The sequence below is a fragment of the Eublepharis macularius genome, chromosome 2, assembly GCF_028583425.1.
Source record: "Eublepharis macularius isolate TG4126 chromosome 2, MPM_Emac_v1.0, whole genome shotgun sequence".
NCBI lineage: Eukaryota > Metazoa > Chordata > Lepidosauria > Squamata > Eublepharidae > Eublepharis > Eublepharis macularius.
Genome location: NC_072791.1, coordinates 130,844,618 through 130,870,685, shown reverse-complemented (window position 1 = coordinate 130,870,685; position 26,068 = coordinate 130,844,618). Strand labels below are relative to the sequence as shown.

Below are 26,068 nucleotides of genomic sequence, written 5' to 3'. Positions count from 1 at the left end.
GGCCCTGGTTATTTCCAGACCTGCCCTTCTCCCAATACTTGCAATGAAAGCTAAGATTCTACATCTATGACAGGCATGATTCATCAGAAAATAATGGTAGTTGTTTGAAAATTGGCAACCAACTTCAGGAAGGTGATGTGAGTTGTAATGCCAAAAATGAAGAGAATTGGAACATTCTGGACTAAGTTATCTCCATGATGGGTGACACAAAATATAAGAGAGCTTTTAAGCAACCTGTCACATATCTGTAACTCAAACCCCCAATCCGCCATGGAAAATTGCTGGGTGGCACTCTCAGCCAGGCCTACCACACAGGATTGTAGTGAAGACAGGAGAGCAAAGGAAGCTGCTTTGGGGTGGGGTGATCCGCCAGGGATCACCATAAGTCAGCTATGACTTGAGGGCACTCTCCACCCCATTTCACGTCCAACCTCCTCTACTGAATGAATGAAATATAAACTAGTTACTTTTGTCATATTTCCGCAGCATCATTTCAGACTTTTGTAAAAAGGTTGAGATAAAATTCTCAGCAAGATCTTCCTCTTCAACATATTAAACTGTAAGAAAACAAGAAAGCATTACATGCTGAGTATTTGCTGTGGTTACATATTCCCACAGCAATGATTACTACAGCACTATCAGCACAAGTCTGTCACCATTTTGTCCCCATGTAAAGGCATGCCTAGATTCTAGGTCTCTTCAATTTTTTTTCATAACAATATTCATAGCAGAAACTTGGGGCTGCTACAAAAAGCAGCAGTCCTGTATAAATTTTTCCTCCTCTGTGGCATACAGGGAAACTTAACATGTTTTGACATCATCGTTCTGAGTGTCTCTAGCCCTCCCCCCACTTACAGCCAATGACATGGGGTGGGGGCAGAGATGTGATGTATATTATTCTAGGCATTACAGAGGGAAAGAGGAACTTAACATAAAGCTGCTGTTTTCAGCAGTAACCTGTGTTTCTTATACTATGTAATTTAATTTCCAGTTCTGATCATACTCAGTATATGCATTTTATAGGCAAAAGGCAGACTGAAAATACATTAAATAAAATAGATTGTATTTGGGAGGTGCCATTGTACTGAGTTCCCATGCTGCAGTCCAATACTGCAAATCACACAAACTAGATTCATGATGCACTTTTTTTCACATTATAACTGGGACAATCATAAGATTGCATTAGTACAGCATAAATGGTTCTTTCCAATCTCTGTTGAATCCAATCTCAGTTTCATGAGGACTGGAGATAGGCCAAGTCACTTGAGGGTGGGTATTTGATGGCCCTCTTCAATCCCTTCAATGGTTTCCAGTCTCTGACTGCATCCAGGCAAAAAGACCCTGTTCTTACTTTTAAAGTTATCCATGGTTTTCTCCATTTTTTCTCTCTCTGCCTATATATTCCCTATGATCTCCACTCCTCTAGTTCTATAGTCTTCAATACCCAAATGGCTCCAATTTCGTTAAATGTCTTTATCCTTTCTCCCTTGTTGTCCTTATGCCTGAAACTCATTCCAGAACATATACCTGGTACTCTTCTTCCTTCAGCCCCTACCTCCAAACTTTCTCTTCCATAAAGTCTTTGGATTAATCCTCACTTTCATTGTATACAAAACCTAAATACACATAACTGCATTTGTTCACTTTCATCCCTTGTTCTTATTGTCTGTCCCTCTCCACCCATCCCCCTGTTCATTACTAATTCCATTTAGATTGCAGCATCCTCAAAGCAGGATATATTCTGTTTATATTAATCTGTAGAACACAGATTAGCGCCAAGAGTTTGTTATATAGCAGGAAGCGAATGAGAAGACATGAATGAAGGGACTGTTATGACAGTACTCAAAGGAGGAGATGGCACCTGGAAACAGAATTCTCACTATACCATGTGTAATTTTGAAAATTGCTTTATTTATTTATTTCAAATTTGTATTCCGTCCTCCCTGCAAGCGGGCTCTGGGCAGATACCAACATATTAAAAATACAATTAAAATACAATAAAAAATCATATTCATTAAAAACAACACATTTAAAACAAGATGGTGGACAGTCTTCACAGGAGGGTTTTATACACCCCTTTTTTCCAGGCCAGCAGAAGCCCAGCCTCAGCCATATGCCTGGAGGAACAACTCTGTCTTGCAGGCCTGGCGAAAAGATAGTAAGTCCTGCCGGGCCCTGATTTCAGCAGAAAGAGCATTCCACCAGGTGGGAGCCAGGACCTAAAAGGCCCTGGCTCTAATCGCGGCTAGGCGGGCCTCCTTGGGGCCAGGGACCACCAACAGCTGTTTGTCTCCTGATCGGAGTGTCCTCTGGGGAATATATGGGGAGAGACGGTCTCATAGATACGCTGGTCCCAGTCCGCACAGGGCCTTATAGGTCAATACCAGAATTTTGAATCTGATCCAGTACTCCACTGGCAACCAATGCAGCTCGCGTAAGAATGGTGTTATATGCGCCTTATTTGGCACTCTCATAATAACATGCACAGCTGCATTTTGTACCAGCTGTAATCTCCGGGTCAGGCTCAAAGGCAGCCCCGCATAGAGTGAGTTACAGTAATCTAGCCTAGAGATGACCGTTGCTTGGATCACTGTAGTTAAGTCACGGGTTGACAGGTAAGGGACAAGTTGCCTGCTCTGCCGCAGATGGAAAAAAGAGGACCTGACAACTGCTGTGACCTGTGCCTCCATTTTCAGGCAGGCATCCAAGATCACCCCCGGGCTCTTAACCCTTGGAACTGGCACTAATGGTGCCCCATCAAGGGCCGGGAGCTGGAGTCCCGAACCTTATCCCCCGTGGCTCAAGTACAGGACCTCCATCTTCGTCGGGTTCAGTTTCAGCCAACTCTGCTTCAACCAACCAGTCATGGCTGCAAAAGCATTATTTTGGGGACATTTGGGGCTGAGCCAGGCCGGCTGTCCATCATCAGATACAACTGGGTATCATCTGCATATTGATGACACCCAAGTCCGAAACTTCGCACCAACTGGGCAAGGGGGTGCATATAGATGTTAAACAATAAAGGGGAGAGTATTGCTCCCTGTGGGACTCCGCACACCAAAGGGTGGCGGGATCAATTTCTCCCCAAGCGTCACCCTCTGTCCCCGACCATGGAGAAAAGAGACAAGCCACTGTAAGGCAGTCCCTCGTATCCCCACATCGGCAAGGTGGTGAGTCAGAAGATCGTAATTGATTGTATCGAACGCTGCTGACAGATCTAATAATATCAGCAGCGCCGAGCTGCCTTGATCCAGCTGCCTACAAAGATCGTCTATGTGGGCGACCAGCAATGTCTCTGTCCCATGTCCCAGATGGAACCTGGACTGGAAGGGGTCTAGGGCTGAGACATCCTTCAGCAAGCCCTGCAGCTGTTCCACCACCGCCTTTCCCAGAAACGGGAGGTTCGAAACCGGGCGGTAATTGACCAGGTCAGTGGAGTCTAGCGATGGTTTCTTTAAAAGAGGCCTCACCACAGCTTCCTTTAATTGCCCAGGAAAACCCCTGGAGCCTAAGGATAGGTTAACAATGGCCTCCAACGAGGACCTTAGCCGCTTGGCACTGGCCTTTACCAGCCACGATGGGCATGGGTCCAAGGGACATGTGGTGGGCCTAACTGATCACAGGGTCCTGTCAATTTCCTTCCCAGAGAGTGGGCTGAAATGATCAAATATTGGCCCTGAAGATGGCCAAGGGGTCTCCAGCTCATTCACTGAATCAACTGTGGCTGGCAAGTCACGGCGGAGAAACAAGATTTTATCAGCAAAAAAGCTTCCCAAAGCCTCACAGCTAATATCTGAATTCAAAATTTGATGGCCTCCCTCTGGCAAGGAGACCAATGACCGAACCACATTAAACAATTTCGCTAGGCGTGAGCTAGCTGACGCGATGGAGTCTGCATAAAACTCTTTCTTCACAGCCTTCGCTGTCACCTCATAGGCTTTCATAAACGTCCTATGAGATGATCTTGCCTCTTCGTCCTGAGATCGCCGCCACACTTGCTCAAGCTGTCTTAGCTCCCACTTCTTCTGTCGAAACTCCTCTGTATACCAGGGAGCCCGTCTTGCACAGGAGCAAAGAGGGCGATGGGGGGGTGATTTCATCGATGGCTTCGGAGAGCCGGCACTGTCAGTCCTCCACCAGCTCATCTAATGAACCGCTGTGGAGCATTGGATCCCGCAAAGCATTCTGGAACCCAAATGGGTCCATAAGTCTCCGCGGGCGAACATAAATCAGCTCACCGCCTTTGCAAGAGGGGATGGTATCCTCAGCCGAGCCTTCAGGACCGAGTGGTCTGACCATGGCACCAGTTCTACCCCTTCCAGATCCACATTTAACCCCATCCCAAAGATCAAATCTAGCGTGTGGCCTGCTTGATGTGTAGGGGTCGACACAAATTGGGAGAGTTCTAGTGCTGCCATGGAAGACACCAGGTCCACAGTCTGCACAGAGGAGGCATCATCAACATGGATGTTGCAGTCCCCCAGCACCATCAGTCTGGAGTACTTCAAGGCCCACCCCGCTATCACCTCTAGCAGGCGGAACAGGGTATCTGCTGGTGCGCTAGGCAGTCGGTACACCAGACAGTTAGCCAAACTCTCCTTGGCACCCCACACCAGGCCTACACATTCAATGCCAGAGATCTCAGGGGTGGGGAGTGGCCTGAAAGAGAAAGACTCTCGGGGAAGGATTGCCACCCCTCCCCCCGACCTCCTATTCGGGACTGATGGAGGACCGAATATCCTGGGGGGGGGGGGGGTCAGTTCTCCCAGGGCAACTGTTTCACCTTCCCTCACCCAGGTTTCAGTCACGCATACCAGGTCCACATCACTCACCACAAAGAGATCTTGCAGCATTGCGGTCTTATTGTTTATGGACCTGGCATTGCACAGTATCAGTGTCGAAGGAAGGTTCTTTTTCCTAGCTCCATCACCAGCGTTTCTCAGGATGGGACACAGGTTATAAGGGCACTGAGACATTCCATATCTCTGTGCCCTTCTCCACTGAGACCAGCTCCCACCGTCATACCTCCCACATCCCCAGAGGACTGGGATCCCTGACCCCATGCCAGCCCTCCTCCCTATGTCCACCATCATCCAGCATACTTTCCATTCCCCACAACAACAACAGGCGAGCACAACCAATTTTATGGGACTAATACATCCTTTTGGGTTACAGATGACGTGTTTTCTAGAGAATCTTCTTCTGCTGTGGAGTCCTTCAGCATGGTCTCTCATTCCTTTGAGATCCCTCCAGGAGAAAGCATCCCAGAATTTTTGGAGAAACCTCATCCATTAACAGCTCCTGAAGGTAAGAAGCATCCTAATAATTACTTTATCACCATGATAACAGAAATATTGTGACAAGATTAAAGATGAAAAAATAATATGTGGATGTGAGAAAGCAGCTGACTGAGCAAATGAAAATGAAATTGTTTATTTGGCACACAATAAGTAGGAGATCATTAAATATAACAAAAATTTCGTTTTATAATTCTCCACATTTACTGACAGGAGACAAAGCTGTATTTCGAGCCAAAGTGCAAGGCAACCCAAAACCTACTGTAACATGGAAAAGAGAAAGTGGGATACCAATCAAAGAAGGATCAAAGATATTTTTTGACAGCATCAATAAGGAATATGTCCTAAAGGTAATTAATATCAGTAGTATTTTAAAGTCTTTTTCACTTACTTATCTTCTTCATAGCACAATATTGTAGTGTTTCTTCAGCTGTGCTCTTCAGCAATGCAGTTTACAATAGTGCTATTTAACAGTGGTGGCTCAACACAGGGCCAAATCACTGGTGAGGTGAAGTAAAATTTATGCTGAATTACTTGTAAGACTAAAACTTTAGAGCCATTGTCTTCCTTGATAAAACTTAGCTTGCTCAAACTATGACAGATTATATTGCATTTAGATGTCATAATAACTAGAGGTGGGCATGAACCAGGAAAATGGCGGTCCGTGGTTCATGAAAAGTGATGAACCACCATGAATTTGCCCAGTTCATGCATTTGCAAACAGCAAGAAAGGTTTCAAACTTCCCACCCCGCTGTTTTTTTCACCTGATTGGAGAAGGAGGAGGGAACCTGCTCAACCCCTCCCATCAAGTGAAAAAAGCAGGGCAGGAAGCTTGAAAGCAACACTTTTCTTGCCGCTTACAAACATCAACAAAAGTGTTGCTTTCAAATGCCAGCTGCTTTTCAGCTGATGGGAGGGGATCCCCCATCAGCTGAAAAAGGCTGCCAGCATTTGAAAGCAGCTCCGATCAGCTGAAAAAACCTCCCTCCTCCCCCTCCCCTCAGCTGAAAAACTGCTTTAAACCCCCTCAGCTGAAAAAAGCAGGGGGCATTTGAAAGCAGCAACACTTTCCTTGCTGTGTGATTTCCCTCCCATCAGCTGAAAAAAATCTGCTTTCAAACACTGGCCGCTTTCCGGTTTGGGATTCATGGAGGTCTAACGCAGCTCCAACTGTGGAGCTGACCGGACTGCCGTTTTAAGCGGCCGGCGGGGGCAAAATAGCCCGCGGCCGACTGCTCTCAGGCGGAGAGCAGGCAAAGAACGCTCAAGACCTCAGGGCGCGTTGATCTCGGGCGAGGGGGGGCTCTACGTGACGGGCCCCCTCACGACCCTTGAGGTCCCACCCTGTGACAGGTCGGCTATGATCTCTGTGGCAGTTTCGGGGCCAATGCGGTTGGCATAAGACCTACATACCCAAGCTTCAACAGGGGAAAGAGGAGTAGAGGAGAAACGAAGATTGAAACAGTGATTACAACCCACGAAAAGTGAATGGGAAGGTAAAGATCACTATCTTCTGATACGGGACAGATTGTTAAAAGTAAAGAAGATTAAAAGTAGATTTTAAAACTGCAACAGGCTAACTATAAGGAGGAGAAGACTCGGCAAGAGTCGAAATAGAAAAAAGACTAAGTTTAAAGAAGTTATTAAAGAATTTGGACTATTGTTTTGAATACTTGCGGTTGGAGCTGTGAGAAAATTTTACCATCGCGAGAGCTACTGCGGGAAGTCGGGAGACAGGAAGTACGTAATAACAATAGAGTTGCTGGAGAGAAGCGGCCCCTGCCGGAGGGCAGGAAGAAGGGAATCGCCATCTTTGAAAGGGGAAAAGCCGCGGCTTCAGCGGAAGAGGAAGTAAGCCATTTTGGATTACAAAAACCATAGAAGAACCATAGAGAAAAGACGTCCGACATTTTGGATTTTCTAAAAGTTTTTTCTTTGCAAAAAGACCGGGACATTTAAATTAAAAATTAAAAAGACACTAAATTTTACGCCACGGAGTTAAGGAAGAGGGCGGACTCGTGGGAGCGAGCTAAGGCAAGCCCCACGATGTCGAAAAAAGAGTGGCAATCGGCAATAGAGAACCTAGACAAAAAACTCTTAGAAGTGATTAAAGAACTTAAGGACATGAAACCGGAGCTGATTAAAGAGGTTAAACAGACAGTGAAAAGTGAGCTGTCAGAAGTAAAGAAAGGTATGGAAACAATGCAAAATGAACTGCAAGGAACACAGCAGAGAGTTAAAGTAGTAGAAGGCGCGGTGGAGAATCTAGCTGACACGCAACAAACAGAGATGAGATTGATGAGGGGGAGAATGGCGGTTGCGGAAAGTAAACACATGGAGAAGCAGCTAAGATTTCGCGGCTTGCCGGAAGTGGAAGGAAAGACAGCGCAAGAACAGATGACTGAGGTGTTAGCTGAATACCTGGGGAAGGAGGAGGAGGAAGTTGTGGCTATCCTGGACGTGGTATATTGTGTAAATTCAAAAATTGCGACCCAGAGGAAATTACCAAGAGATGTGATTGTGCAATTCACGACCCGAAATATGAAAGAAAAGATTGTGACTAAACAGTTTCAAGATCCATTGGAGATTGACGGCAAGACGATTATCATTATGAAGGAATTACCCAGATCGGTGTTATTGGACCGGAAAAAATATAAGGCGCTAATTCAGATTTTGAAGGACATGAAAATCAGGTACAGATGGGAATTACCAGAAGGAGTGTCCTTTGAATTTGGAGGGGCCAAAAAACGCATCAGATCCGAACGAGAGATGGAGCGATTTATAAGAGACAATGAAAAGGACTTACCAGCAACAAGATTATGATTATGGAGTGTAAAGTTTTATCTTGGAATGTAAATGGACTTAATTCACCGAATAAGAGAAAAAGCATTTTTCACTGGCTATTAAAACAAAAATGTGATATTGTATGTTTGCAAGAGACCCATATTCGAAAACAAGATGTAAAGTATCTAAAATCAAAAAAATTGGGCAATGATTTTGCTGTGGCCTCTAATAAGAAAAAAAGAGGAGTAGTGCTTTATATTAAAGAGGAGCTGCAGCCAAAGTTTGTAATGAAAGATGTGGAAGCCAGATTTATAGCAGTGGAATGCGTATGGAATTCAAAGAGAGTGCTGGTAGTTGGAATTTATGCACCTAATGGAGCAAAAGAAAGCTTCTTTGAGCATTTAAGGAAGCAACTAGATGAACTTTCATATGACCAGATAATACTTGCTGGAGACTTCAATGGAGTGACAAATTTGGATTTAGACAAAAAATCATCAACTGCACAAAAGAAGAGAGGACTGCTACCAAAGTTGTTTTTTGAATTGATACAACAGGAAACCTTAGAAGATGTATGGAGAAGACAAAACCCGAAAAGCAGACAATTTACGTTCTACTCCGCAAGACACTTTACACTATCGAGAATTGATATGATCTGGGCCTCAAAAGACTTAGCGTTATGGACTAAGGAAGTGGAAATAATGCCGATGGTAGGCTCGGATCATAATCCAATTATGTGGAAATTGGGGAGAAGGAGCAAAAGGAAAGGATGGAGAATAAACGAGGACTTACTTCAAGAGGGAGAGAATATGGAGATGCTGAGAAGAGAGACAAAGTTCTTCATACAATACAACATGAATAAAGAAGTACCAACCAACAAGGTTTGGGACACTTACAAGGCGGTAATTAGGGGCATACTAATGGACTTAAATAGAAGAACCAGAAAAAAGAAAGAGGAGAAGAGACAGGAGATTATGGAGAAAATAAAAGCCAAAGAAATACAGTTAAAGAAGAGACCAGGGAAAAAGAAAATTTATCAGGACATTAAAATATTACAAGAACAGCTGATAGCAATGAACAATAAAGAATTGGAGTGGAATCTTAAAAGACTGAATCAAAAAGGGTTTGAAGGTGCAAACAAACCTGGGAAATATTTGGCATGGCAATTGAAAAAGAGAAAGGAAAAGAAAATAATAAATAAAATATGTGAAGATAACAAAACGTATTTGGAACAGACATCCATTAGTAGAGCCTTCTATAAATTTTATGCTAAATTGTATAATAAGAAAGAGGTGAATAAAGAATCAATAGCGACATATTTGGAGAAAATGAAGCTCCCAGTAATTTCGGAAGCATGGAGAGACAGACTGAACAACGAAGTAACGGATGAGGAAATAAAAATGGCAATACAATCAACAAATTTGGGAAAGGCGCCAGGGCCAGATGGACTTACAGCTAAATTTTATAAGACAATGGCCAACGAACTGGTACCATTCCTAAAAGAAGTGATCAATGGAGTATTAAAGGATCAACGGATTCCAGATACCTGGAAGGAAGCTAACATTTCATTGATCCTCAAAGAGGGCCAAGATCTGACTAATGTGAAAAATTACAGACCCATATCCTTACTTAATAATGACTATAAAATCTTTGCGAAGATACTGGCAGAGAGAGTGAAGGGATGGCTTTCGGAAGTTATTGAGGAGGAACAAGCAGGTTTTTTACCGGGTAGACAAATCAGAGACAATTTAAGGACAGTGATTAATGCTATTGAGTATTATGATAAGCGTTGTGACAAAGAGGTTGGTTTCTTCTTTGTTGATGCTGAAAAAGCGTTTGACAATTTGAACTGGGACTTTATGTTTGCCACTGTGGAAAAGCTACAAATGGGAGAAAGATTCATAAGAGCAGTTAAAGAAATTTACAGAGACCAGAATGCAGCAATTGTGGTGAATGATGAGACTACTAAGAAATTGACTATAAGTAAAGGAACAAGACAAGGTTGCCCGTTGTCTCCGCTGTTATTCATTTTGGTATTGGAGATACTGATGATACAAATACGACAAGATGAAGAAATCCGCGGAATAAAAATAAAAGACTTTTCTTATAAGGTCAGAGCATTTGCGGACGATATAATGTTAATTGTGGAAGACCCAATGGAGAATATGCCAAAAGTGATAGAGAAGATCAAGGAGTTCGGAGATTTGGCAGGGCTTTATATTAACAAAAAGAAGTCAAAGATACTATGCAAAAATATGACTAAGCAAAAACAACAATTGTTAATGGAAATAACGGACTGTGAAGTAACAACTAAGGTGAAATATTTGGGAATTGAACTGACTGCAAAGAATATAGATCTATTCAAAAATAACTACGAAAAATTATGGACTCAGATTGAGCAAGATTTGATCAAATGGAATAGATTGAATTTGTCATGGTTGGGAAGGATTGCAGCAGTTAAGATGAACGTGTTACCAAGAGTAATGTTTTTATTACAGACAATACCAATTATCCGAGACTCTAAGCAGTTTGAAAAATGGCAGAGGAAAATATCAGACTTTGTTTGGGCAGGCAAGAAGCCTCGAGTGAAAATGAAAGTTTTACAAGATGCAAAGGAAAGAGGCGGAATGCAACTGCCCAATCTAAGACTTTACTATGATGCAATCTGCCTAGTGTGGCTGAAAGACTGGATGACGCTGAAGAATAAGAAATTATTGGCCCTAGAGGGATATAAAAAAATATTCGGATGGCATGCATACCTATGGTACGATAAAGTGAAAGTGAACTCTATGTTCTTACATCATTACATACGGAAAAGCCTATTTGCAACTTGGAAGAAGTACAGAGACTTTCTACAAGAAGGAACCCCCATGTGGGTGGTTCCATATGAAGTAATAGATCCGAGAGCTGTCGATACTGAGCAACAGTGTTTAACATATAAGGAGATAACCCGAATAGAATCTTCCAAACTTAAAATAAAGACACAGGACGAGTTATCACCCAACTATGACTGGTTTCAGTATAGGCAGATCAGAGATCTCTACAACTCGGACTGTGCAAAGGGAGGCATAAGAACAGAGAATTCAGAACTAGAGCAGACACTTTTAAAAGAGGATAAGAAGGAAATTTCCAAGGTATACCAAGTACTGTTGAAATGGTATACTGAAGATGAAATAGTTAAAGTACAAATGGTGAAGTGGGCCATAAATTTTAACAAAGAAATAACAATGGAGGCATGGGAACACTTGTGGAAAAACACAATGAAGACTACAACGTGTACTAATATTAAAGAGAACATTTACAAAATGATCTATTGTTGGTACATGACACCAAAGAAGATTGCGCTAGGGAATTCGAACACTTCTAATAAATGCTGGAAATGTAAAAAACATGAGGGCTCTCTGTACCATATGTGGTGGACGTGTGAGGTAGCTAGGCAGTACTGGGGAGAAATAATAAAAGTAATAAGTGAGATTCTACAATTTCAAATCAATAAGAACCCAGAACTCCTGCTACTGAACTTGGGAATGGAGAACATTCCAGCCCAATATAGAACATTGCTATTTTACATGACAGCAGCAGCCAGACTTTTGTATGCGCAAAAATGGAAAGTACAAGAAGTGCCAACTATTGAGGACTGGACTTACAAATTGCTGTATATGGCCAAAATGGACAAAATGACAAGAAAATTGAGAAATCTGGACCCAGGACAGTTCAACACAGACTGGGAGAAGCTGAAGCAATATGTGTTGAAGAAATGGGAGGTGGGAGGAGAACTGTGGCAGTTTGAGAACTATTGAAACATGACAAAATGTAGAGGGGGGTGACTTTACCGGAGGGTAGAGAGAGAAACGAAAATGTCTAAGCAGTTATCTTGTTAGATTGTTATATATAGAAAAATATATAGAAGATGGATAGAAAATAACTAACTATAAGGACCGACTAATTAATATTGTTTCTGGTATAAACGTGTAACATGTTAAACTGAATAAGTCTACCTGAAGAAACATATGGATCAAATTGATTGATAACTTTTGACGATAGTTATATAGATGTATAATTAAAGAAAGAGGAAATTAATAATATAATTAAATATAACTAAAGTAGAATGAAGACAAGATATGTAGAAAAAGTAATATACAGAATATAAGTTAAATTGGTTGACTTATATGAACGCATGGATTATATGGTTTATATGGTATATGGTTTATAGAAATATTTGAAACCAGGAAATTATGAAATTATGGAAAAAGGGACAAATTGTTTGTCTAATATGGAAGAAGGGACTTAAAGATAGGGTACAGAGTGTTAAAAATAGTTAAAGAATTATTGCTTAGATTAAAGGGAAAGTATATGTTTGTTAGATAGATGAATTTAAAATGAGTAAGGGAAAAGGGACAAAGGGTTGGAAAACTGTTGGAAGTCTACAAAAAGGGGGGGAAAGGGAGGGGGTTAGAAATTGGGAAATGGGAATTGATTGTAATGTGAAATTAAATGATTCTAATTCCAATAAAAATTTTATTAAAAAAAAAAAAACACTGGCCGCTTTCTTCAGCTGAGAGGAATGGGAGGAGGGACCCTTTCCTTCCCCTCCCCTCAGCTGAATAAAACTGTTTTCAAACATTTGTGCTTTTTTCCAAACATGCCGCGCAAGAAAAGTGTTGCTGCTTTCAAACGCCCGCTGCTTATTTCAGCTGATGGGGGATCCCCCTCCCATCAGCTGAAAAGCAGCTGGGTGTTTGAAAGCAATACTTGTTTTGCCATTTTCAAATGGCAAGAAAAGTGCTGCTTTGAGCTTTGGTAAACCCAAAGCAGGAAACCCGAGGGGGTGCTCACCTGTAGTGACAATCCGAAAAATGAACCAAATGAACCGGCCTAAAGTTCATCGCAGTTTGTCAGAAATGGGCTCTGATGAACCGCTGGTTCCCAAACCACGAACTGACTTGATTCTTGACAAACTTTGGTTCATATTTCTAACTCTAGTCATAACAAGTTAAACTCCGTCAGGTATAAACACAGCTTGGTTGCTCCATTCATATAACTCCTCAGACTTCCCTCCATCTCTTACTCATGGAACTTGATGCAAAACTTACCAATGTGATCAAGCTCTAATTCACCATGACATCCAACTCAGAGTGTCTGCATCCCAGCATCACAGTGAAATGTAAATTTATCAAACTGGAAATTTTTGCATTGAGTCTGCATGCAAAAGGGAAGAAAGTGGGAGGAATGAAGGGAGCATATAAGTACAACAAATAAACTATGTTGTTGTCAGCTTGTAGTTCGGTTGCAGCTTGTCATCACATCTGTATGCTGCCATAGGGTGGGCATCAGTGTTCTGCTATCATAAACATGTTACAGCAATGTTAACAGTGTTTAGATTACAGAAAGGATATAGAATAGCCCTGTCTTTTGTGACGATTCCATTCACAGCTATTTTGAGAAAACTGTAGACAAAGGTTATGGCTTGGCCATCATTCATTGCTTCCCTTTCTTTCCCCTCATAATGCGAGCACTGAGAAGTTTCAAGATGTATTTTGTAGTGCAGACCTTCGGAAGAACTCTAGCTAATGCCAAAGCAACATAATGAAACATGCCAGTAAAAATGATATCCTACAAAATCATGAAGTTCTTACTTTTCCTCCTGAACTTCTTGAAAATTGTTGGTGCAGAATGCTGCAGCTTAGTTATTATTGGGAGCCAGGAGCATGCATTCTGCTGTCACTCCATTGGCTACCTATCAGTTACCAGGCTCAATTCTAAGTATTGGCTATCACACATAAAGCTCTTTGCAGCCTTGGTCCATCACATCTGCAGGACTGTCTCTTTCCCTATATTTCACCATGGCAAATTCACTCATCTGAACAGGGCCTTCTGCAGGTACGATCTTGCACATGGGCAAAATCAACAGCCTCCCATGCAGATGGATTCTTTGTGGTGGCCTCCACCTTATGGAATGGCCTCCCTGATGAGGTCAAGAAAGCTCTCACTCTCCTAGCTTTCTGTGGACTATGTAAAACTGCATTATTCAAGATATTTTTTACTCAGATAGGAGGACTGTACTGTAAGGACATGGTCTCAAAGAGATGCATTAGTAAAGGGATGGGGACTGCAGACTTTGCTACTATGTACTGTCCGTTGCAGTAAGTATGATCCTACTGGGTAGATTCTGTGTTGTCTAATATGTCAGTTTTAGAATTGCTTATGCTTTCTTTCAACATTTCTTCAACTCTGTTAAATCAAAAAGAGTCCAGTAGCACCTTTAAGACTAACCAATTTTATTGTTTGATTTTGCTACCACAGACTAACACGGCTAACTCCTCTTCAACTCTGTTGAATCTCTGTATTGAATTTGAAACTTTGCAAATTTGCATGTATATACTCAAGCACATTGTTTACTGAAAGATCTCTGAAATGGATTGTACTGAGTAGACATGGGCACAAACGGTATCACGAACGCAAAAAAGCCCACAAACAGCCTATTTGGCTGTTCGCAAACAGGCTGTTCATGAGGCCCCATTCCAAATGAACAGGTGGTCGTTGGAAGCCTCGTTCGTTGCTGTTTGTTGCTGTTTGTCAAGCCAGACAGTCTGGCACCTGCAATCAGTTCCCATGGCAACCCAGGCAGGGATTGTCTGAATTCCTGCTGTTGCCCTGGAAACCGGGAATCAAAGAGGAGTTTAAATGCCCATTTCCGTGCTGCTGCTCAGCAGCACAGAAAGGGGCATTTAAACCCCTAAATCAGCTGCTCGTCAGAGGCTTCCCCTACGAGTGGCTGGCTGCCCCTCTCCTGGTGTGAGAGGGATGGGGAGAATCTCCCCACCCCTCTTAGCACTGGGAGAGCCAGCACCGCATGGCTTCTTCTGCCCGGTGCAAGAGGGACAGGGAGAATCTCCCTGCCCTGCTTGCACCAGGCAGAAGCAGCCCCAGGACGCCGGCTCTGCTGGGTACGAGTGGGAAGTGGAGAATCTCCCCGCACCGCTGAAAACTGGCAAAAGAAGCCCAACAGCACTGGGGTGGGGCGGAGAGGTGGGGGCTGTGGTCGTTTAAAGGGCCCTGCCACTTGCAAGTGGTTTAAAGGGCTCTTTAAAGGGCCAGGTAAGTGGATTAGAGGGGAGGGGGGCTAAGTGGGGGGAGGTTTGGGTTTGGGGGTTGGTCAGGGCTGCAGGCCCCCATGAACAATGAACATGTGCGTGACAGCATCATGTTCGTCAATGTTCATTGTTTGTTGTTCGTGAGCGGCAACGAACCACGAACAGCGTGTTCGCGGATTTTTCCCATTCTTGACTATGTCTAGTATTGACTCACACTGTGTAATTCACCTTGAGTCTCAGTGAGAAAGACTGTAAATAATATAAATTAAATAATTAATACAACAGGAAGAGCTTGAGACTAATTGGATGCAGGTTTATTCAGCTTTGTGGAAAGAACAGAAAGGTGAAATTTTGGGGACAAGCAGAGTTGCCAACTACTTTAATTTCCAGCTTCATTCAAATGTGCTTTCTAATAATTTCAATCCAGTACAATCTCCTCTGATTTTTAAATGGCCGCTATGGTCCTAATCAAGGCTCAGTGGATAGGGAGGGAGTTAATTCTTTCCACAGCTTTGTTGTTGCAATCTGAATCCCTTCCCCAAACCCTTACTTGCCGCACCTGGGAGAATGTATCAGTACCTTATCATATGACTATATATTTTATTTATTTAGTTAAAACATTTATTAGTCACCTTTCTTCATTGCAAAATCTCAAGGTGGCTTACAATATAAATAAAACAATAATAAAATGAATAAAAACAAAGTTCAAAAACACAGTTTAGGACTGTGAATGTTTAGAACTGTTCGGGATTTTTGTTTAGAAACACAGAAACAGAGCTGGAAAAGTCCCAAAGATCTTCTAGTTCAACCCCCTGCACAATGCAGGAAATTCACAGTTACCTCCACCCCAACTCTCCCGCTCTATGCCCAGAATAAGACAAAAAACCTCCAGAATCTCATCTGGAGGAAAATTCTTTTTTTACCCCAGAGTGGTGATTGGCATTACCCTGGGTAAATAAGAAAGGGTCACAAGAGCCTAGCACAAACTTATCCCTTCCTGCCCTTACTCTCCCAATCTGCCTAAATTCATACTAAGTCACAGAATCGGCATTGCTATCAGATGGCCATCTAGTGTTCTTAGAACCTCCAAAGAAGGAGAGCCCACCATTACCTGAGGAACCTAGGAACCACTCTAACTGTCAGGAAGTTCTTTCTAATGTTTAGCTGAAAACTCTTTCATCTTAATTTTAACACGCTGATTCTTGTCCAATCTTCTGAGCCAACAGAAAACAACTCCTCTCATCTTCTATGTGACACCCTCCAAATCCTTGAAGAAGGCTATCATATCACCTTTCAATTGTCTCCTCTCCAAGCTAAACATATCCAGCTCCTTCAAACTTTTCTCTTAGGATGTGGTCTCCAGACTTCTCACCATCTTTGTTGCCCTTCTTTGGACACTTTCCAGCTTGTCAACGTCCTTCTTAAACTGTGACGCCAAAAACTGAACACAGTACTCCAAATGAGGTCTAACCATTTGGACACTATACTTCTGTTGATGCAACCCAACATCGCATTTGCCATTTTAGCTAATACATCACACCGCTGACTCATGTTCAGTGTGTGACCTACAAAGACCCCTAGGTCCTTTTCACATGTACTACTGCCAAGACAAGTCTTCCCATCTTATAATTATGCCTTTGATTTTTCCTGTCTAAATGCAGATATTTACATTCATCTCTTTTGAAATTTATTTTGTTCGATTTAGCCCAGTTTTCCAACCTGCCAAGATCATCTTGAATCTTGATTCTGTCTTCTACTGTATTTGCTACCTCTCCCAATTTAGTATCATCTGCAAATTTAATGAACATCCCCTCTATTCCTTCACCCAGTGGTCAAGGTTTGATTATTTGTTCTAAAACTTTTCCAAGTATGGATATTTTGGGGGCAAATAATCACCCTGGGGCAATTCTGCTTGCAAAAAATGGTTCAAATAAAAGAGTTAACCCCTCTTTTCCCTGTGCCTCAGCCCTGATCCAACTTTTACAGCCACAATTTTAAACTTAAAAGTACAAAGTAGTCCATTAACTGATCTAGCATAGCATCTAATTTGACTTTCAAACAATGTAAATTTAATGCAAGGTGTTTAGCAGGAAATTTATGCTGGCTGCATGGTCTGTAAGCATTGTTTGTCGACCCTTTTATCTGGCATCTGATGAAGAGAACTGTGGCTCTCGAAAGCTTATGCTACAATAAAGTTGGTTAGTCTTAAAGGTGCTACTGGACTCTTTACTATTTTGCTCCTTCAGACTAACACAGCTAACTCCTCTGGAACTTTTATCTGGGTGTTTTTCTTTTGCAGTTGGAGAGCCTCACCTCAGATGACGCAGACAATTACAAGTGTATTGTATCCAATGACCATGCTGACATCATCTACACTGTGTCCTTGCATGTGGCTGAAGGTAAGTACCATACAAGATTCTGGAGATGTCTACTGTGCAAAAAAAAAAAATCTCCCTGAACAAAAGGATATGGGAGCCCTGCTATATCAATATAAGTCCTGCTATGGAAACTCTGTTATAACTCATATTTCTGGCAAATCTGGCAACAGAAACAAAAAAGGGCAGATCCTCTAATAAAATGTGAAAAAAAAGAAAAGACCAAAAAAGAAAAATAAAGTAATAAAAAGTTGTTATGGAATCTATGCAATCAATGCATCAAGGGTGGCAAAGGGTTCAGACTCTGGTTTGCGCTGATTTTTTGAGAGTGGCTTTATATATTGCTTCAGATTGTTCTGTATGATTCTAATCAGGCCTGACTCGGACTATTGCTTTGGATCCCCATTGTGGAGAAAGTTGGGGTATAAATGAAGTAAATATATATCAACACGCAGGAACCTGCAAGAGTATCAGATTTTCCCCTCCTCCCTATTTTGTTTCCCTGAAGGGCTCTGTAGCCGATCCCATTTTCCTGCTTCCTTCTGTCCTTCTCATCCACCAGCCAAACTGCCCTTATCTACTCCCCCTTATCTTCACTTTCCCTCCTACCCTCCTCCAACTGCCTCTACCTAGAAAGACCTGCCAGGCTAGTCCCAGTTGCCCAGTGCCTGCCACTGGACTAGGCCCAGCTGTGTGGTAGGAACATGCAATTGCAGGGGCACCTCATTTTCCCATGTATCCCCCTCCCTACACTATTTGCTTTTTGCCTCCTCATGGCAATCTTTCACAGCTTCCTTTTCTCCTTCCCACTCACCCATGAACTTTCCTCAAAGGTCAAAATAGCCCTGAAAAGGGGTCCACTCTCCTGCCATTTAGTGACAGAAACCAAGGCTTGAAGGCTGGCAATATTGTTATTGCCCAGCAACACTGTCAATGGCTACTGCAGTAGGTATTCATAGATATAGGTGTTGCTTCTATTGTTTGGGGAGGGGGGTTAACCCCCAATATATTTTTTTCAGAATTCAGATTTTTCTGCAAAGCCATAGATTGGGCCACATTGAAAATTAAATATATCGATATAGCCAAACCTGCGTGGGGTGTGTGTGCAAATAAAGAGTGGTGGGTGGGTGGGAAAGAAAGAAAGAAAGAAGTAGGGAAAGGTGAAAATATGGGGGTTGGTGGGAGGAGGACAAAAGAAATAGTGTGGTGAGGAGGCTGCAGAGGAAAGTGAGGTTATTTCACAAGACCTTGAAAGTTTCCCTGTGATGCAACTGGTCCTGGCAGCCTCCACTGCGCAACTGGGCCATAGCTTTCCCCAGTAGAGGATGCAAGGGAGATGGAAGGAGGGAAAACTGAAGATAAGGTAGGTAGGCAGGTGGGTGGGAAGAAAGGAAGGAAGCAGCCATGAGGGCTTTCAGGGAAGGGAATAAGGAAATAGTGGGGGAGGAGAAAATGAGATGTCCCTGCAACTCCTTGCAGGTCACTCACTTCTTATCTTATAACTCCAAGCACCATACAATGTTATCTATACCCAAATATCTTCTTAAACTATAGAAAAGCTTGTTAGTTCATTCCCACACCTTTTTGTCATAACAAAGAATATTAAAAATAGGGCTTAGAGATTTCTCAACCATATGATTATTTGTTGGTATCCAACCAGTATTCCCATTTTTGAACTACAGCCTTACTTCTGTATTTAATAACATTTGATTTAACATTCAATTCTTGCCATTCTCTAATGTTTCTTGCATACAGATTCTGTGACAACTTTTTAGTGCTTTATTATGCAATAAACATATTTCTATATTTTCTTCCTTTATCTTTTGTCTTGTTTTTTCATGTCTTGTGCTGACCCTTTTACTCCCATTAGAATTTTTGTTCTTAATGTTAATTACCTTTTTCATTTTTTAAGGTCAAGAAAAGATGGATTTCAAAAAAATGTTGAAAAAAAGGTGAGATGCGTCTTTCTCTCACTGTGCCCCTTTTCTCAGGAATGTTGCACTCCAGACTTTCCCACTAGCATGTTGCAGTATAGTTGTTAGTAGCATATTTGGATGGTGCAGAATAACAGGAAGCTGTTGCTGCGCTTATAGGAGACTCACCAATACATGAGTAAGAATGTAGATGTTAATCACGTCCGTCAATGAGGAATGTAAACAATGTAGGAATCAATTTACCTATTTTACTTATTTAAAACATTTTCCCTACTTCCTCAGTCTTCCAAGGTGAATTATTGAGTAGAACACAGACAATCATACAACAGCTAGTTATATTTTTCTCCTATAATTTCCCAATTTCTAGGAGAAAAAGTGTAGCCAGTAAGTATACATGCTGAATGCCAACAAGGCAAATAATGTCCCCAGGGACATTTTGGGTCAGGAATATGGAATATTCAAAGGCTAAAGCCCTCTCCCTCCGTGGTGCTGATCTGAATCACCATCCTGCCTACTTGGGGAATGAGCTCCCTCACATCTGATGTATCTCCATTAACATCAGTTCAGAGGAACCCAGACACTACACATTTCAAATTGTAACATGTAGTTTGACCCTGAGACAGTGGAGGCATAAGCAGAGTCTTCCCTGCAGAACTTAATAGGTCAAGTGGGGGATAGGATCTGAGAGTTCCAAGGCAACTGCAATGCTGGCCCTCTCTCAAACCATGCGAGCAGAAACTGAACAGCTCTGCCTTTCTGTGAGCTATGAGAAAACACAATGAGTAGTAAAATCTTGACCTCAAGAATGGAGGGAGAAATTTGGATCCGAGACTTTATGGAACCAAAAGCCCAACTAACTGGAACTGGCATAGCCTACACATTCTTAAAGAAAAATAATGGGAAAGTGACAAAACTTATCTATGGCCGTTTCCCCACGGTCTAAAAATAGCATGATACTCACAGGAAGGTTGCTGTCTTTCTTGTGTGATTTTTGACACCATCCATTTACAAAAATGGCCACAGACGTGATTTGTGCCATTTTGTAAATTGATGGTGTCAAAAATCATGCGAGGAAGCCGACAACCTTCCATGAGTATCGTGCTATTTTTAGACCATGAGGAAACAGCCTATGTCTAGAAAGTAAACTACAATGGATTGGGAATAAGTTGACTTTAGGCATTCAAACTAGCTTAATTATCATGGTTTTCTTCAGTGAACCCTAGAAATTGGGTGGGGGGTGAGGATGCTGAAAATTCTTTTAAGGATTTCCCCTTAGCTTAATTCACAAAAACAGTCAGTCATCTCATACATGCAGGGGGCCACCAGCACCAAAGAAAAAAGAGAAGAGGGTCATTGATGAGAAAGAAATGCTGGCGATTCTCTCCAAGGTACCCAAGAAGGATTTTGAGAAGGTCTGCATGGAATATGGGTTCACAGATTTCCGAGGGCTTCTTAAAAAACTGAAGGAGATGAAGAAGAAAGTAGAAGTTGAGGTAAGTGATGCCATCAACTTTGAAATGCTGGGACAATGTATATATCTGTTTATGAGTGCATCATAAAGTATTCCAAGATTACTCTGCAGTCATTTCCTATTAATGTCCTGCCCTTATGTAGTGACAGTGAGTTGGGGCCAGCCAGCTTTTCCACTGGTGAAAAAGGAAGTCGGTTCCATTTGACCATCTAAAAGTCTATGCTGATGATCATGGACCTGATGGACAAAAGCCATGTGGGACAGGGACTGTACTAAGGAGGGGAATTGTCAGAATGGGGTAGCTGAGCCTGAGAAACATGTTGTTATGACAGGTTAGCTTTAAGAACTGTCTCATGAGTAAAACTAGTCTCACATGCTTGAGAAAGGTTTCAGCAGGCAAATTGCCCGCACCTCTGTGACCTTGGCAGGGCTTGTGTATTAGCATGTTTTATTTCCTTTCATAAGTTTCTCAGAGCAGTAGCTGCTAATTGGTGTTATACCCTGATTGGTTGAATCTGCTTTAAGACATGACTGTTTCAGCCATGGGAGAGGCTTTTTTTTTCTCCCTTTGCTGTTGGCTCATCACTTTATTTTGAACACCATTACTTGGACGGCTCCACCAGCTGCATCAGCCTCTTTTTTCCAATGTTGCAAGGCCAGCCTGACATCTTATGGACTTTATTGGTGATGTTCAGCTAAAGAGTTATAGCCTGCCAGTCTAAGTGATTTACTTAAGTTAGTCCTATTTAGCCTCAGTAAGGATTTGTTATTTTATGTATATATGTGCTTGCAAAGCTTGACTGGGTAATACCAACTTTTCTGTTAACCCTCTTAAGTTTCTTAAAATAAAATAGCTTTTACTTTGCCTCCTTTGATTCACTTTCTCTAGCACCGTATATTGTGTCACCTGAGTGAACTCACCCTCACTTTCAGGCTGAAAAACATTAGTAAACAGGGCTCCCCATGTCTCCAGAGTCTCCTTGGAGTCTGAGTAACCAGTTGCTGGCTCAGGATGGGAGAGGGACAAAGGGGCAACCAGGGCCAGATCTAGAGTTGCCCACGTCCGGGTCAACCCGAGCCCTGCAGTCCCTGGCATGAGTGCTCCCAGCATCACGCGGGGGCCCCTGGGAAAAGCATGCTGCTCCTTTGCCACTGGAGGGAAGGGAGCGTGTGGCAAGCTGGCTGCCCTGGAACACGGCGTGCTGCGGAGTTGGCAGCAGCCGCAAGGGCGGCTGAGTGGAGGGCTGGAAGACTGCCTGCATGCGTCCCCCTTCCCCTCTGACAGGGTGGCTGGCTTGCTGCATGCTCCCTTCCCTCCAGTGGTAGGTAGCGCAGGCAGCATGCTTCCAGGGGGCACCCTGCACTGCTGCCAGCCGCCCATCAGCGGGGCTGGCGAATGACTTGGCAGCCTTCCAGCCCTCATTTCAGGCACCCGTGTGGCCGCCACCAGCTCTGCGGCACACCGTGTTCCGGGGTGGCCAACTTGCTGCCCCCTCTTTGGTGGCGCTGGGGGCTGGGTAACCCCCTGCCCCCCCCTTCAATCCGGTCCTGGAGGCAACTCCCTGACAGGAGTTATGGGAGATTAAGTGAAAAAGCTGGCTCAATTCAACACACTGTTATCTAGTATTATAGTGTTAGTCACACAACAAGCAGGAAATTATTGAATCAGAATTTAGAGTGAAATATGCTTCAATACCTACAGGGACACTGTAATCATAGCAAAAATGTAGAGGTTGGTCTAAGGGTGGAAATCAGTACGAGCTTTTAAAAAGTATTTGAAATTTAATAGCATCTACAACCTGAATAAATTGAAAGGTTTAGCTTTAAAGAATTATAGACTGGATCCACAGGGGTGGAAATCATGGGTTGGATCCAGATATGTTCTTGCTTCCATGAGCAGAAAGCCACATTTTATTTCTTTTCCACTATCATGAATAAAGAACAAATCAAAAACAATTGTGCCAAACATGAAATTGTATTGCCAAGCAGCCACATTATAATCCAAACAAAAGGAATATTAAACTAGAGACAATTGATACCAAAGAGGAATCCATATGGATTAAGAAAACATTTAAAACTATTCAAAGACAAGATTGCACTTATATTTTGAGGGATGGACTATTAAGAATATGGTTTCAGTGCAGAAATACAGTAAGTCCACCAACCTTTCCATTAATATCTCCAAATGATTTCCGAAGGAAAAATATTCCAAGGTTGTATTATCAAATGGTGTCTAAACTTAAATAGTAAATAGCTGAAGAAGAAGGCCGGCTAAGAGAGCAAATGGCTTTTGAACAATTAATTACTGATCAATGATCCGTTTTATCAATGATCTGGATGAAGGAGTGGAAGGGCTGCTCATTACATTTGCTGATGATACCAAATTGGGAGCGGTAGCAAACACCCAAGAAGATAGAATTAAAATTCAACAAGACCTGGATACTCTGGAGAAGTGGGCAGCTGTGAATAGGATGGAATTCAACAAAGACAAGTGCACAGTATTACATCTGGGCCACAAAAATGAGAAGCACAAATACTGGATGGGGGATACACTTCTGGGCAGTAGTATATGTGAAAGGGATCTTGGGGTAAGAGTGGACTGTAAACTGAATATGAGCAGTCAGTGTGATGCGGTGGCAAAAAAGGCTAATTCAATCCTGGGTTGTATCAAAGGGGCCATAGCATTGAAATCGCAGGAGGTCATAGCCCCTCTCTATACTGCCTTGGTCAGGCCACACCTGGAGTATTGTGTGCAGTTCTGGAGGCCTCACTTCAAAAAGGATGTGGACAAAATCGAGAGGGTGCAGAGGAGAGCGACGAGGATGATCAGGGGTCTGGAGACTGAGCCCTACGAGGAAAGGCTGAGGGCCTTGGGAATGTTTAGTTTGGAGAAGAGGAGGTTGAGGGGGGACATGATTGCTCTCTTTAAATATTTGAAAGGCTGTCATTTGGAGGAGGGCAAAGAGCTGTTCCAGTTGGCAGCAGAGGATAGGATGAGAATCAATGGGCTAAAACTACACGCACAAAGGTACCGGCTGGATATTAGGAAAAACTTTTTCACGGTCAGAGTAGTTCAAAAGTGGAATCAGCTGCCTAGGGAAGTGGTGAGCTCCCCTTCACTGGCAGTTTTCAAGAAGAGGCTGGATGAATACTTGTCAGAGATGCTTTAGGCTGATCCTGCACTGGGCAGGGGGTTGGACTAGATGGTCTGTATGGCCCCTTCCAACTCTATGATTCTATGATACTGGGGACTCTATTCGGAAAAATATATAAAGTGTTATTGCAATATGAAACAGAAAGAGAACAAGTATGATAAAATAGATGAAAAAATTAGGAGAAATTAGGGAGAGCCAGTTTGGTGTAGTAGTTAAGAGCAGCGGAACTCTAATCTGGAGAACCAGGTTTGATTCCTCACTCCTCTGCTTGAGCCTGCTGGGTGACCTTGGCTCAGTCACAACTCTTCCAGAGCTTTCTCAGCGCCACTCACCTCACTGGGTGATTCTTGTAAGAAAAATAATAACATACTTTGTAAACCGCTCTGAGTGGGTGTTAAGTTGTCCTGAAGGGCAGTATATAAATCAAACGTTGTTGTTGTTGTTATATATGAGTCAGTGGGAAACCCTACAGACTAAAGAAATTAAATTTACTGAATGTCAAGCATTAAGGGAGAATTGGTATAAACTGTTTTTAGATGTTGCTCCCAAAGATATTGCAAAAACCAATAAAAAGTATAATGGAAAATGTTGGAAATGTTAGAATATGCATGCAACATTTTACCACACGTGGTGGACATGTAAAGAATCAAGAAAATACTGGATAGAAATACATGAAGAAATGCAATAGATATTAAAATTTAAATTTGTGATGAATCCCAAAAATGTTGTTAAATATTTTACCAAGAAATATTACAAAAATACATAGTGAATTATTTAAGTACATGATGACAGAGGCAAGAATAGTATTTGCAACAAAGTAGAAGGCAGAAAGAGGTCTAGATTTGAAGGAATGGAAAAACAAATTTTATGAATATGCAATGATGGCAAAACTAAAATCTTATATACATAATAGCCCAATCTCAGACTTTCAAGAAAAAATGAAAGGGTTTGTTTTGTTAAATAAGAAAAAAGGGGGGAAAGTATTTTTTATTATTTAGTTAGAAATCAGAAATAAGTAAGAATAAATTTAAGCTTAAATTAGAACAGAAAGCAAAGAGATTGGCAATATATGTTTGTAACAAAACCACTATTAGATATAAAATAGATGGTAAAGATAGAATGGAGATATTTAAATAGAAGTGAAAAATCAAGAATATATAAGGCAAGTTCTACATAGATGTGTGAACTGTAAGATTTGAATAATTGTAGTTTACTCATGTTTAAATATATATGTTTAGTTATGTTTTATAGAGTTTTTTTATTGTGTATGATTTAGATGATGATATTTATATTTTATGTAGATAAATGTAGTAGTAGAGGATAGTAGATGTATGATGTAGGTGACTTTATGATCATATTTTTGAGTTTATTGAAATAAAAAATTAATTTTAAAAACCGGAGTTTTAAGAAAAAGGAAAATAAAGTTTGGCCATAGCAAATTATCTAGAATTCTGTTTTATCCTTAGTTAATTTATATTACAGGCTGTAAGAATTCTGAAACCTCTGGAGGATGTTTCTGTTAAAGTGGACACTACAGCAATATTTGATACTATCCTGGAACTGAAAGACCCCAATACAAAACTGATATGGTTAAAGGTAACTTTTATTTCACTTTCCTTTAAGACCCCTTTTCTGTTAACCTCTAATAGTTGGCCATCCAGCCCCACAGATTGCTGTTTGGGTTGGGCAATATATGTGCTGCTGTCATTTAGAAATTGTATTATATATTTATTGATGTTTTTATCTGGTTTTATAGTAAGATGTTTATGTATTTTATATATGTTGTATTCTGCTCTGAGCCCGTTTGCGGGGAGAGTGGATTAGAAATAATAATGATGGTGGTGGTGGTGGTGGTGGTGATGATGTGTGGGATTTTCAGAATAAGGATCAAAGGGTAGCTGCCATGTTTATCATTAGCTATTTTGTTGGCTTTGTAGTTGTTCAAGTGGGTTAACTCAAT

General features: G+C 41.8%; 1 protein-coding gene across 3 annotated transcripts in view; it reads left to right on the top strand.

Annotated features, from left to right (window-relative positions):
• Nucleotides 1-26,068, top strand: part of IGSF22 (immunoglobulin superfamily member 22) — a 92,661-nt gene that overhangs the window by 2,647 nt on the left and 63,946 nt on the right. For all 3 annotated transcript variants that reach the window (XM_054972748.1, XM_054972747.1, XM_054972745.1), the window contains 6 exons: nucleotides 5,176-5,307; nucleotides 5,511-5,647; nucleotides 17,473-17,572; nucleotides 19,461-19,500; nucleotides 20,798-20,975; nucleotides 25,591-25,704. In XM_054972748.1, the coding sequence (XP_054828723.1) occupies nucleotides 5,176-5,307; nucleotides 5,511-5,647; nucleotides 17,473-17,572; nucleotides 19,461-19,500; nucleotides 20,798-20,975; nucleotides 25,591-25,704 (701 nt within the window). The remainder of the gene's footprint in view (nucleotides 1-5,175; nucleotides 5,308-5,510; nucleotides 5,648-17,472; nucleotides 17,573-19,460; nucleotides 19,501-20,797; nucleotides 20,976-25,590; nucleotides 25,705-26,068) is intronic.